At 39.1% G+C, this 13,880-nt stretch overlaps 2 protein-coding genes across 2 annotated transcripts; one reads left to right on the top strand and one right to left on the bottom strand.

Annotated features, from left to right (window-relative positions):
• Positions 1 to 1,798: 1,798 nt before the first annotated feature.
• LOC133727416 (uncharacterized) lies at positions 1,799 to 4,042 on the bottom strand. Its single transcript, XM_062154997.1, has one exon. The coding sequence runs from the start codon at positions 3,836 to 3,838 to the stop codon at positions 2,108 to 2,110; it is 1,731 nt and encodes a 576-aa protein (XP_062010981.1). The 5' UTR covers positions 3,839 to 4,042; the 3' UTR covers positions 1,799 to 2,107.
• A 7,501-nt stretch (positions 4,043 to 11,543) lies between these two features.
• Positions 11,544 to 13,085, top strand: LOC133721558 (lysine-rich arabinogalactan protein 18). Its single transcript, XM_062148211.1, has 2 exons — positions 11,544 to 12,183; positions 12,735 to 13,085. Exons 1-2 carry the CDS (start codon positions 11,647 to 11,649, stop codon positions 12,813 to 12,815), a joined length of 618 nt encoding a protein of 205 aa, XP_062004195.1. The 5' UTR covers positions 11,544 to 11,646; the 3' UTR covers positions 12,816 to 13,085.
• The last annotated feature ends 795 nt before the right edge of the window (positions 13,086 to 13,880 follow it).

The following is a 13,880-nucleotide window of genomic DNA, read 5'->3' as shown; positions in this document are numbered from 1 at the left end:
GAGAGAGAGAGAGAGAGAGAGAGAGAGAGAGAGAGAGAGAGAGAGAGAGAGAGAGAGAGAGAGAGAGAGAGAATGGAAGAGAGAGAAACCATAGGGGGACTTCGCCGGAGCCCGGTCACCGATCGCCGAAATCCGATCACTGGCCGCTGCCCAACGGACTTTTCTGAAAACTTCACTGGAAAGGTTTATTGCCCACAGACATCTATCAGCCATGTATTGCCCCTAATAAACGTTTATTGCCCCCCAATAGGACTTTCAATAGCCAGAATGGGAACTAATATCCCTAAATTTAGACAGATAAAACTTTGATTAAAGAAAAAAAAAAAATTATATCAATTCAAAACGTCTATTGCCCCCCAATAGACATTCAAAATTTTTTTTTTTCCTTCTGCCCCATTACTTAAAAAAAAATCTGATTTGGGCACCCAAGAGCTGGACGTTTCTCGCCGGTGCTTCGCTCTTCGACTCCAAGTTCGTTGTCTTCAGGTAGCTTCGACCGGAGCTCCACCGCGTTCCACTCACTCACTCACTCATCGGCGTTTCTCAGTCACTCAACAACCTCAAGCCAACACATAATTGAACCAATTGAAACTGTCATAACCGAAAACTAAATTTGAATGCTTCCGATTGAATCTGCCGACGACGGTGAGAGAGAGAGAGAGAGAGATCGAGGTGAGAGAGAGAACAGAGAGAAACAGAGAGGTCGAGGTGAGAGAGAGAGGAGGCGATGACCACCGGTCGCTGCCGTCCTTCGGGACCCCCAGCCCAGAGCCCCCTTGACATCGGCACAAAGCGCGACCGCATGCCTGAGGTTGCCGTCGTGGTGAGGCCGAGATCTGGGAAGCCGAAATTTGGTCTGGCTTGTTGGCGCGCGGTGCTGGTTCGAGGAGAGAGAGAGAGAGAGAAACCAGATCGGAGGAGGAGAGAGATGAGGTAAGTGGGAATAAAATGTAATTTATTAAATAGGTTAAGGGTAAAATTGTCAATTTGCTTCAAATTGAGTTAGTGGGAATAAAAATTTATTGCTGGGGTAAGTGAGACAATTTTAGCTGATTTTGGTGCTTTGGGTCAAAGACCCTATAAATAAACCTAGTTCAAATAGAAAAGTACATAAAATAGAGCACTAACATCAAATTCGAATTGGTGTTCTTTGAATGTGATAACATGGAGCCGAAAGAACATGAAGTTTAAACTTCCTCCTAGGTCACTAACAACTTAACTATTCAATGTAAGGTGTCACTAACAACTTAACTATTCAATGTCAAATAATGCTCTTTCCCCTAATGGGGAATAGCTTTGTCAAACAAATCTAATCAGAGATATGCTTAGCGTGTCGTATCTAACCACCGATGTACTATCCTCTCCACTAATAGTAAATCCATACAATAATTGTCTTTTTCTTACATAAGAACGCAATTAATATTAGGCAGAATTGCATATAAACCAAATCTGACTTGGTTATCAAGGTTTAATAATGGTATTAGTAGGTAAAGTGTCCGAAAGTGGTTAATCTAGATGATAGAAGGGCAGAAAGCTGGCAGGTCTTTAGAAAGTGGAGGATAAAAAGACAGGTTTGGTTTTGACGTTGTTGTTTCTGTAGAACCCAAATTCAAAATTCAGGCAAAGCTTCATTGTTATTCTCATAAAAATTAACACGAAATGCGATTGAGTTCTTATTTGACAAGCAGATGTAATGTCTACTAATTTACATATGATATTTGGTTATACATAACATCTTTTTAATAATATGCACGTAAAATTCACTGTTATGTTATCAATTGATAAGAGAAAAAATATATCTAAACTCAAGCAAAGCTTTATTGTTATTCTCACAAAAATTAACACGAAAGGTGATTGAGTTCTTATTTAACAGGCAGATGCAATGTCTATTAATTTACATATGATATGTGGTAATACATAACTTCTCTTTAATAATATGCACGTGAAATTCACTGTTATGTTATTAATTGATAAGAGAAAAATTATATCTAAACCACGCTCGTAAAAAATCTCCTACCTTGTCTTGTCATTGACATTGACACCCTTTTCTTTTCTTCTCCCCTTCTTTACCTTTCTCCTTCTTTCAGTGAACATTTCTTCTACAAGACTACAATGGTAGCCTGGTAGGCTTACCTGTAAAAGGGCAGTCCTCTTCAGGTTTGTTATACATCCACGTGAGCCTCATCTGCTTGCTAATCATTCGTGCAGCGTAGTACGGGATCCTCCCACCTTTCCCTTGTTCAGACATCAAAAATTTTCCATTGACAAACTCCAAGCAATCCATCAAGCTCTCCCTTGCCAACCCTTTCATCTCATAAGCCTGTGACCTCCTCCACAGGCTCTTACCATGAACCCTCGCCGCACCGGTTGACAAACACAGAGCTCTGGTTGAGTCACTAATGGCTGCTTCTGGATTCTTCATCAACAAGTAACACTGTGCCCTATTACTATAAACCACAATCCTTTCCCTCCTCATTTTTAAAGGGCACAAATCCAACGCTTCTGAGTATTCAATCACAGCCTTTTCAATATTCCCTGCCCAAAAACTCATATTCCCTTGCTTTTTCAACTTTCCTACCATTGATTTTCTCTCTCTGATTTCTTGTTTTGACATTAACTTCTCCTTCTTTTTTCTCTCAACCTTCAAATCCCATATCTCCTCCAATGCTCTCTCAGCTTTCTTGCTCCCCAATCTCAAGTCCCCATACTTGATTTTATGGTAATCTTGCAAAAGCATCTGTGTGATTCTGTCTCCTAGTTTTGGTTTTCTCATTTCAACCAAATCGACAAGATACACAACTGAAATCTCCACCACTTTGATTCGGGTTTCGGGGTCTTTGAGAAGCAGCAAAAGACAATCAACTGCCATTAATTTCCATTCATCTGAAGACCTTGAGAGATTACATAATCTCTCTATAACTTCTTGTGAATTTGCCACACTTTGTCTTCCAAACTTGGTTTGACAAAGTGCTTTCAACAACCCAATTCCACCAGGTGAGTTTGGATTTGCTAAACCACCCCAAATCCCACAAACTTCAACCAAGAATTCCTTCTTGCAAATCAAACCTAAACACCTTTCCTTGCTCACAAAGCAGTTGAGAAGATTTAGGGACCAGCACTGAAGCTGACTACCCCATTCCTCAGCTTTTCTGCTCTCAATTTCCAGCCCCCCAAGCCCTCTTGTTATCAAATCACAATGGTACTTCAATCTCTTCGAGTGCTCGAATCCGATAAACTCATCGTACACCCTCTTCAAACATGTAGAGGCTATCTTCATAGCCAACTCGACAATCTTGACTTCATGCTTCAAAGCAATAATGGACTCAACGATCCCGTCATGACCAGCCATGTGACCAAGAGCTCGAACTGCCACTCTTTGCTCAACCCAAGTGATCTTACCTCTCATCAACTCCATTAGCGGCAGAACTACCCCGGATTTCAAAGCCTTTTCTGCAAACTGAGCCTTGTTCATGGTGTAAGAGCCAACGATATGAGCAGCATAGTAAGGGATGTATATGTTCTGGTCGCTAAGCAGCCACTTTTTGTCGTTGATACCTTTGTTGATGAGCTTTGCCATGCATTCGAAGATTCCAAGCGATGGGAATTCAGGGTCGTTAGGTTGCTTCATGGCTATGTTCCAGAGAGAGCTTAGTGCAAGGACTTGCTCTTGGTCATTTTTGAGAGGCAAGTCCTTGAAGAGCTTAATGATTTTGGATTTTCTGAAAGAAGGGTTTGGTTCATTCATGGTGCAGAAGAAGCAAGAGGGTTTAGTACACACAGGCTCAGAGGGATGTTTGGGAGTCTTTTTGGTCTTGTTGGTTTGGGATTTTGATTCCATGGTTCGGTGAAGAGAAGTTGGAGCTAAGCTCTGTTAGGTTTTTGGGTATTGACAGTGGAGGCCTCAAAAGAAGACGCTTAACATTGCTTGTAGTAAATGAAAAGATGGATAGTCTCTTCTATACATCCACTTCACTTAACAAAAGTATATATAATTTGTAATTTTGATAGACAATTAAAAGAAATGATAAATTAGATTAACAGATTGACAACATAATATATTAGAGTAATTAGACTGTTTATTATGATACTATTTGATTATACTGTTCGATTATTATGATTAATCATTCATATACATGTTAATTGATACACGTATTTGAGTGTGAATCAAATTCAAACATGATGTTTTCAAAATACAAGAATTTTTGGAAAATCTATAATAGCGTTTTAAACTGTAGATGAAGGAGAGGATAATGAGGACAACCAAGTAGTTCTATTGTGCAGAACCACCTGCACACTAAATAATGATTGACTAGAAGTAGGTACTACTGTTTGTTTCCTCAAAAGGGGTGCGTCTAACATGTTTCTCCATTCATTCATTAAATTTGCTAAAACAAGGAAGAACAAAGTGAAGCAAATTCACGGCTCTACTATACTTCTACAGCCGGCCAAATGGGTAGTTAATTCTTAATATCGATCTGAATTGGTAATTGGCTGCATGTTAAGCACTGGGTGATCATCTGCCCCAAAGTGTTTTGAAGTTTTAACAAGAAATTAAGGTCCAGATATGGGCTAGTATATATGATTTTCCAGAAAGGGTGTGATATGCAATACTGATATATATCTAATAAGGGTTACTTTTAACTACTCCAGACATCATATACTCCATTCGGTTTTATAACTAGCTTCAAAATGAAGTAAACTATTTTGGTCATATCAAGCCAAAGTGCCAAACAATTATTAAAATTGCTTGGGGTGCAGGCTTTTTAGCTAGGCTGAACTCAAAAAAAGCAAAGTGCAAGTACAACTCTGGGTTGGTTTCAAGAAAATGCGGCTGCCATATGAAAGATCTAAGGATAAGCATGTTTACACTATATACGATACTTCTACTTTATAGCTGTGCTGAATTGATTTAATGATGCCTTTCTGAATTGGCCACAAAGCAAATGATGCATTTCTTCCTATGACCAAGTGCATTCTGAAAGCCTTTAACATTGATTATACTCATGATTTTGTCATTGTTCTGTTCGAATTTCTTGACAATCAAAGATGCATGTGCTTCCCTTGTTCTTACACTTCTGTAGTTTTTGGTGTATTTTGTGAGACAGGCTCATCACTATTGGCTACTGCTTGGTTTAATGAAGCAAGAAAACAAAAAAACTATTTGAATTATGATTACTGATCAACTGTTAACGAGCATCTCATTAGGATGATTGCTATCAACTTTTTACCTCTCTCTTAATCAATCTTACAATGTAGTTTTGCAAATTGAACCCTTATGTTTCCGGATCACGTTTTAGAGGTTGTATGTGCATGAAAATTAATTAGACAATACCTCGTTTAACCGTATAACTTATGTCAGGACCCACCCCGGAATTTCCCTCCTAACTCCGAGATGGACCTGCGGGGCCCACTTTTCGGGAAAATTCGACAGAACCTCCCCTAAAAATGGACAACCCTAAACCTGCTGAAAACACTCCAAGTATAACAATTTCTATGCTTGAAGCCACCCTGCTACCAAGCAACAATCCGCAATTTCCAAGTGTAAACATCGAACTACTTATATAGATTACAACCCAGCAAATCAAGTCATTCAACTTCCTCCAATATTATACAACTCTCATACACACATAATTATACAAATGTATAAATCCACCCTTTTAAGTAATCAGAGCAATCTAAAGATCATACTCGAAATATAATACATAAAGTAGGTTAATAAATAACCTACTGAGGATAGATGGCAAAGGTGGTGCTAGCCTCCACTCCTAAGCCGGTCAGCAACGCTGCGATCTGGGCAATTGAAACCAAAGGGCCCAGGGGGAAAGTACATAAAAACGTTAGCGTGAGTGGACAAAATAAATAAGTATAAAGGAAGATAAGTTTATACTTTCCCACAAATTTAAATTATAAAATCTCGATGCATGCAACATTAATAAAACGTATTTCTTTAAATTTAAACTCGTGAAAAACATACCAGCCCCGCTGGTTAAAAGAAATCGGACTAGCCCCGCTAGTCAAGTAATGGTAAAATATGGGGAAGAAATTTCACCATACGAAAGAAGGGAGCCTCCCAGGCTCGGGTCGGAGTGTCCCACACTCTGGAGCATCCCATGCTCTGCTCTTACTCACCCACAAACACATAGTAAGCAGGGAGGAGTACTAATAGGCTAGCTAGCAATAAAATATAACGACCCAGGTATGGCGGGTAAAAACTATCAAAATCCAATAAATCCTTAAGGCTTCCCCATGTCCCACGAATAAAGAAAACACGGGTACGATTCCCAACCGTACCCAGAAATTCTCGTAGAATCGTATAAATTAACAGCGCGTCCCACACGCTAAAGGAATAAGTAGATGGTCAATGAGGCATTCCCAATACCAAAATCGATAATCAATAAATAAACATGGAGATTTACTCCAACAAAATTCAATTTGCAAATAAAGTCTCGAATCAACGAATATAAATATAATATAAATAATATAAATCCGGAAATCACATCGAAAACAATTCGTCGAAAGTCCACATCAAATATAAATTCGAATCCGAGTATAACAACTTAATAACCGAAACTCACAACCGGTATAAATCATAATACTTCACAAAAATCATCATTGGAAACAAATCCACGAGATAAATCGTAATCAAATTCCAAAAATCAATTCATATGCTCGGAAAATAATAGGTTAATTAAATAGAAAATACTTTAGTAAAATAAATGCATGCATCACTTATTTAAAACAAAAGTCCACTCACAGTGTACAGCTAAGCCTGTCGTCGATCCGAACCCTCCTCGAGGGAATCCTCCTCACGTCCTGTACAATATAACGCTCGTAAATCCATAATTACTGGATGGAAAACTAAATTACGATAAGTAAAACCAAACCCTAACATTAAATATATTTGCCCAAAACCTCCCAATCTTCTTCACTAATGTTATTCCCTTAATGTATGGGCTTTAGGGCCGAATCGAGGAAATCCGATGGATGGATTCCTCGCAATTCAATTAACAATTCCACCATTGAACAACATCAAAATCCATGTTCATTCCATCTCCAATTCTATCCCAAAGCTGCAATTATGAAACTAAATGTATAATTAACTATTTAGCTCAACAACAGAAGTTAAAGACTGGCCAAACACAGTCTCACGTGCCACCAACAGTGGCGGCGCGTGGCACCCACGCGCCGGTACCAACCTCCACCACCGGCTACCAAATTCCATGTATAGCTACAACTCAACCCACTGATTAATTTCTTCAACTACAACACATCCAAATAACAATTAAAAACGGCCGAAATCATTTGATGAACACAAACCCAGAAATTCCTAAGAACCCTAGAATTTCATTTCGTCAATTCGACTCCTACACAATAAATCACGATACAAGGCCATAGGGGAAATGATCAGTGATGAAAACCGAACCTTCGACGCCGGTTTGGTGGCCGGAGATGGCCAGTATCGCCGGAAATCGCCGAAAAACCAAAACTGCTACAGTGATCTTCTTGGTTCAGTTCCGAGCTCCTCCGGTCGAGACACCGTGAAATACCACCATGGGTGTGACCAGAAGGAAGAGGCGAGCCTAGGGTGTCTGGGTTTCGTCGTGGGGTGGCCGGAAACGGAGGAATTCGGAGGAGGAAGGATCGGGCCGAAAGGGGGAGGAAGAATCGGGGGAAGAAGAAGAAAGAGTTACCGGGGCTAGGTAGATTTCCGAAAATGGAAATCTACCAACAGTAACTTCCATTTATATATTAATTACCATGAACAGTAACTCTTACATTTTCGGCCATAACTTTCACATACTAAGTCCAATTTTTACGCACCACATATGCACGCGCTCGGTTTAACGTCCCCTACAACTTTCATGATGAACATTTCTTCAAATTTTGACCCGAACAAAAAGTCAACTTTTAGGGCCACTAAATATCGATAAAAAGAAAAGAAAATTGAAAGTATTCGACAATTACCGTCCAAATAGTGCGTAAACCGTTAATTCTAGGTTCGGGACGTAACAACTTATGTCCGATATATTTATGGTCTCGGAAATATTTAGAATAACTGTCTGTATATGTTTGACAGATCCGATTATGAGGAGAAGAGGCAGCTAGTTAATAGTACTTGAAGATAAGCATAGAAAATTGCACATTTGAACGTATCCTATAAACTTAGGATTTAGGACCAAACGTCCAAACTCACTCTCATTTATACTCGTTCAGCCCATCAACTCAATAGAATCATCAGAGTCTCAAGCTTTGCTAAGAGGCTACTAAATCCATCCCAAAAGGAGAATTAGACTCCAAGCAAATTTGGGTCTTAACATACTGCCATTGGGTTTGCAGAAGCCCATCAAATACCAGAGGCCGAAGTCCAAAACTCTGATTGTTTTTTTATTTTTTATTCTTGACCGAGTATTATACTATTATTAAACGAGGAGGAGATCAAAATTAGAACTTTCACCAACATTTCGTTGAAGAATACGTAATAGCTTAAAAGTTATATTCTTAGAGCATTTTTAGCAGACTCTCTATTTTGATTCCTTAGTTATTTTGGAGAGCATGTTTAGTTTTTTTTATCTATTTTAGCAGTTGCACCAGACTCCTAAGTGACTATCAATTATAACTTTTAGTTATCTCGCTCCTAAATATAGAGAGCGAGATGAGACTCTCTATAATTTAAAACATTTCTTTTGAATTATTTTATATAATTTATAAATACATTTAAATTATTTAATCTTCATTTAAAAAACTATATAAATTCAAAATTAGCTAAAATAGAGACCACTAATGCAGTGGCTAGCCAAAATGACTTTTTAGCTATTTTGGCTAAAATTTGACTCAAAAATGGGTAGCATTGCTAAAGATGCTCTATACTCTAAAAACAGGCAATTGGAAAAAAAACATGAACTCAATGACTGATCTACAAGTATTGTTAGATTCTTATATTCACATGGTATAGTTTATTTGTAAGTGATTCAACTACACTGTATCAGGTGTTGATGAATGAGAGATATCACCATACCAACATTTGGCCATTTGGGTGTTACCATACTATTCCTTCAAGCTAAATAGTTTTTATTTATTATTATTATTATTTTATGATTGGAAAAAAAGTTTACAACGAAAAAACAAAACTCCTAGAAACACCCTCTTCCAGCTGATCCAAATGGAACGCTGGAAACACAGAGAGGGGTAAGCAAGAAAACCATACACATGGAGTATGAAAGTGATAGGCTAAAGAAGCCATATGATCTGCTACAAAATTAGCTTCTCGATAAATATTTCGGAAGATGATAAATTGAATTTTTGCCGCTAACTCTGTAATATCTTGAACTAAAGTCTCGATACACCAGGGAATAGTGGCTGAGCCTAAAACACAATTAATAAATAGATTAGAGTCTCCCTCAACAATAATATTGTTGAATCCTTGAAGGAAAGCAGTATACAAAGCCTCACGTAATGCCGTAGTTTTTGCCACTATAGTAGTCGTAGAACCCAACGACCTACAAGCTGCTACTAAAGGATTACCATCAGAATTACGAATAACAAACCCAATAGTTGTTGAATCATTCCTCACTGAACCATTAAAATTAGATGTTTTTTAACTCGAGCATTGTCTACTTGTCTTTTCAACATATTTTTTCTCAGTTGTTCCCCCTAGCGTAGGTCTTCTTTGAAGCATAATCAATTATATTGGACCAAAGTCACCAAACTTATATGATCAATTATGCCCGAATCATATAATTTCAAACAACATTAAGATCAAGCATCATGTGTGTTCAATGTACCCAGCTCATTCCTCATTGTCATCTTATATGTCATGTCAAGGACAGTAACAAACTAACAAACGCGACAGAGAGTAATATTATTTAGACCCCAAAAAAAAAAAAAAAAAAAATCTAGAAATTCTTCTCAAAACTAAAATAAAGAAATAAATGGGTGAGAAATTTTGCTAATTTTGAATATAAAAAAAGGGAAGAAAATCTACTAATCCAGCTGCCAAAATATGCGCTTACAGATCACGGCTTCCGAGGCAGTAACGGTACAACCGCGGGCCCCACGGTTGTGGCGGTGGGCTAAAGTTACTTAACCACCACACAATTATTGCTACGGCGACTGCCGTGGCTTCCACTTATTGGGTTGTCATTCCTGGACAGTAACCCTACTTTTAACACATCCAGCTGTCAACAAAACCCCACTTGTACAAATATAAAAAAACATAAAAACAGATACAATTAAAGTCACGAGCCAGAGCCAGAGCCAAAGTGTGTTTAAGTGGACTTGTGCCAGTCCAGTGCCTCTACCTTAATCTCCTTCAATTTTACATTTCAGTCCTTTTAAGTTGCCTTAACTTTCACTTTCAACCATGATTTTTTTTTTTAATTCTTACCATTCGACTTCTTCAACAAAAATTTAAAACCGATCATTATATTCAGGAAACAAAACCCGACAATAACTTTCATTTATGAATTATGTTGATGGATTAATGATAATGAAATGATGTGTTAACATAACTAAATTACATAAATGTTTTTTTTTATTTTTTATTTATTTTAAATTACATAAATGTTTGAGTGGACATTATACACTTGTTATACAACATCTTTTTAGAAGAAGGGCCAAGCAAGGAGGATAACACGTAGGGGTGTTGGCTAGATTAATGCGCATTTTAAGATAAAACATATATCATAGTTTATTATAAACTATAAAAATTATGAAGAATGAAATTTAGACTTTCTAATTTGTAATCTACACTTACTATTTTCATTTCTAATTGAAATTCTTATAAAATGACAAAATTTTTCCTTTAAGTTAATTTGTTAGAGTGAAATCCACACTCCTTAGTTTACAATTTTTGAGAGTGAAATCCACTCTTTTTTTAGTAACTTCAATTTTATTTTTTTGCAAAAATTTCAACAAAAAAAAAAAAGAATAAATGTGAATTGTAAATTAAGAAAGGTGAATTTTATTTTTCAAATAAAGTATTCCAATAAAGAGAATATGGACTAGTGATAAAGAATGAATACAATAAATAAAAATGTTGGGGGCTATAACATGGGACATTGAATCAACTGTGACACTCTTCCACTTGTGATCAGATTTTATATGATTTACCAAAAATTAGAGGACCTTAAATGCTAAAAATCAAAACTACAAGTCCCAACCTGTGAAATGTGAACAGATTAGGCACAATGAAAACCGTGATTAGAGACAGGACACCGTGTGATTATGGCCCATCTTTGGTTCTTAAATGCCAACAAATCCTCTTAGCTTTAAGTATCACATGCGCCTAATGTTACTTAATGGGCCCAAGTGGGACCCAGACAGTCTGTGTCGAGTCCATACTTCAGCGCCACATTATACAAACCATGGCCCCCCTCTTCCCTCCGGAAGGGAAAGCCCGAACCTTCTTTTAGTCTCTGTTCACTGATCCAACGGCTAGTCAGGTCCCATCTATCCCCGGGTCCCACCGTATTTGTCGGTCCAGATTAACCCTCTACTTCCCGTTGGAGCCTTTTCGCCTATATATACGCTGTCGGTTATCATCGCCACTATTACTCTCTCTCTCATTTTACTCACTCTTAAGTCTTAACTCTCTCTATCTCTATCTCTATCTCTATCTCTATCTGCGACTGTGAGCTAGCTAAAGCCATGGATCGCAGCACCGCCTTAACGTTCGCGTTCATCTGCATTATCGTCGCCGGCGTCGGAGGTCAAGCTCCGGCTTCCGCACCCACTAAATCTACGGCCACTCCGGCTTCGGCACCCACTAAATCTCCCGCCACTCCCGCCCCCACCACTTCACCATCCGCCGCTCCTTCAAAGCCCAAGTCCCCAGCTCCCGTCGCCACACCGGCCTCAACTCCGACCGCCGCTCCACCTACCCCCGTCGCCGCCGCTCCAACTCCGGTAGCCACTCCTCCCGCTAAATCTCCGCCGACTGCTGCACCTACACCGGTCGTAACTCCGGTCAGCGCACCCCCCGCCACTTCTCCCACACCGGCCGTCGTTCCCGTAGCACCGGTTTCTCCTCCCTCCATCGCACCTGCTGCTCCGGCTCCAAAATCCGTGACTCCTTCAGCTGCTCCCGGTCCAGCGACTGAGAGTCCACCCGCACCGCCAGCTGAGGCCCCCGGAATGAGCCCTGATGCCTCATCTCCGGGTCCTTCCGGCGCCGCAGCCGATGAGGTAAAAATATTTGTTTCTCTTTTTTTTTTCTCTCTCTAATTTGACGCGGTGTGCGCAATGCGCACCCAGATCTGGAGCTTCGGCTTCCAAATCTAGCGAAATTGTTTTGACACATAGATCTAGCTCTCACTCACTCACTGAGCACCGTTTTCGGGTTTGCTACCAGATAGAGACTTCTTATAGTTCTTACAGATACGGTAAATCTGTTGGTTTTCCGTTGCTCTTGCTCACGCGCGCGTCGGTGCGTGTAAGCAAGAATAACGCTATGAAGTCATTTTAGATCTGGTAATAAGCTGGTCCGGAAGATGGGGATGGCTACCTCACGCGCCACCCCACCGTCGGTGGCTGGTGGGGTTGGCTAAAGTTGGTAAATTACTTAATTTACCCACCCACGGAAACGAAGCAAATTGTCTGTCAGAGCGTCATTACAGCAAGTAGTACCCTGTGATAGAAATAAATATTTGTCCTTGGTAAAACTTAAATCTGACATTTGTTTATTTTTATCGGGTTCTGAATTTTAATTTTGAAATTTGTGGAATGGAAAATTGCAGAGTGGAGCAGAGAAGGTGCATTACATCATGGTTGGATCGATTGCATTGGGATGGGGTGTGATCATGGCATTGTTGTTCTAGAGAGGAAGAGAAGATGAGATGAGGAGGAGGAGGACAGAGATCGATGATGACGGTGTTGTTGTAATGTTGTCCTTTATTATTTTAATCTTTTTTTACCATGTTCTGTCCATTATTAGAGACCTAGAATTGGATATTTATTTACCATTTGTTTTTTCTATTATTATTATTTTTTACTGGCTCTTGGTGGTGGTGGTGGTGCCTTGTGAATTGGTTCTTTTGTATTCTTTTGGAGACACACATCAATTCACTGCTTTTGTCCTCTTTTGACAATTTGGTGATTATTTTAGCATTTGCTCATTATTTTAATTTACATTTAGATCTGTAAAGTGGTAAAACCTGCTCAAGTAGGTTGCTGGCCAGGTAATTTGTTCACCAAAATTGGATTCTCTAAGAGGGGGGCGGGTAATTTGTACTCTTTAGTCTTTACTGTGCACATTAACTTTGTCACCAAAATTAATTTGTACTCTTTACTGTGCACATTAACTTTGTCACCAAAATTGGATTCTCTAAGGAGGGGGGGGGGCTTGGTTGGTGGTTAAAGTAGATTTTCTACTCAATTTATATTCACATTTAATTGGGCAGTGATTCTGTCACCAAAATTGGATTCTCTATTCAGTTCTGATTGATTTTGTTTGGTGAGGGACCGATGACAGATCAAAAGTATTGGGCTCCATTTGCTTCTTTAGGAACCCAATTCATTATAGTATTGGGCTCCATTTGGATGCTGTCATTATTTGCGAAAATGGTATGGATTTTATTTCAGACCAATAACAAGTGTAATTAATTGATGAAGAAAAGGAAGGAATCACTGTGTGGCCTGGCCTTGCGCGCTCTTGTTCTCTTTGTTTTGTCAAATGAAGTGCAGAAAGGAAAGAGGCATCAAGAAGAACACGTATGGAATCTCCTTTCCTTCCAGGTGTTGCACTCATCAAGAACATGTATGGAATCTCCTTTCTTTCCAGGTGTTGCACTCATCTAAAATACGAGGACACCAACCTACAATTCGAGCTGTTCTTTAGTGGAGGAACTTATCCGGCCGTGATTCACAGAGCCCATGGCTAGTGA

This window comes from Rosa rugosa, chromosome 1 (genome assembly GCF_958449725.1).
Source record: "Rosa rugosa chromosome 1, drRosRugo1.1, whole genome shotgun sequence".
NCBI classification, from domain to species: domain Eukaryota; kingdom Viridiplantae; phylum Streptophyta; class Magnoliopsida; order Rosales; family Rosaceae; genus Rosa; species Rosa rugosa.
Note: the sequence above shows the minus strand (reverse complement) of the source record. Positions and strands in the feature narration are given on the sequence as shown.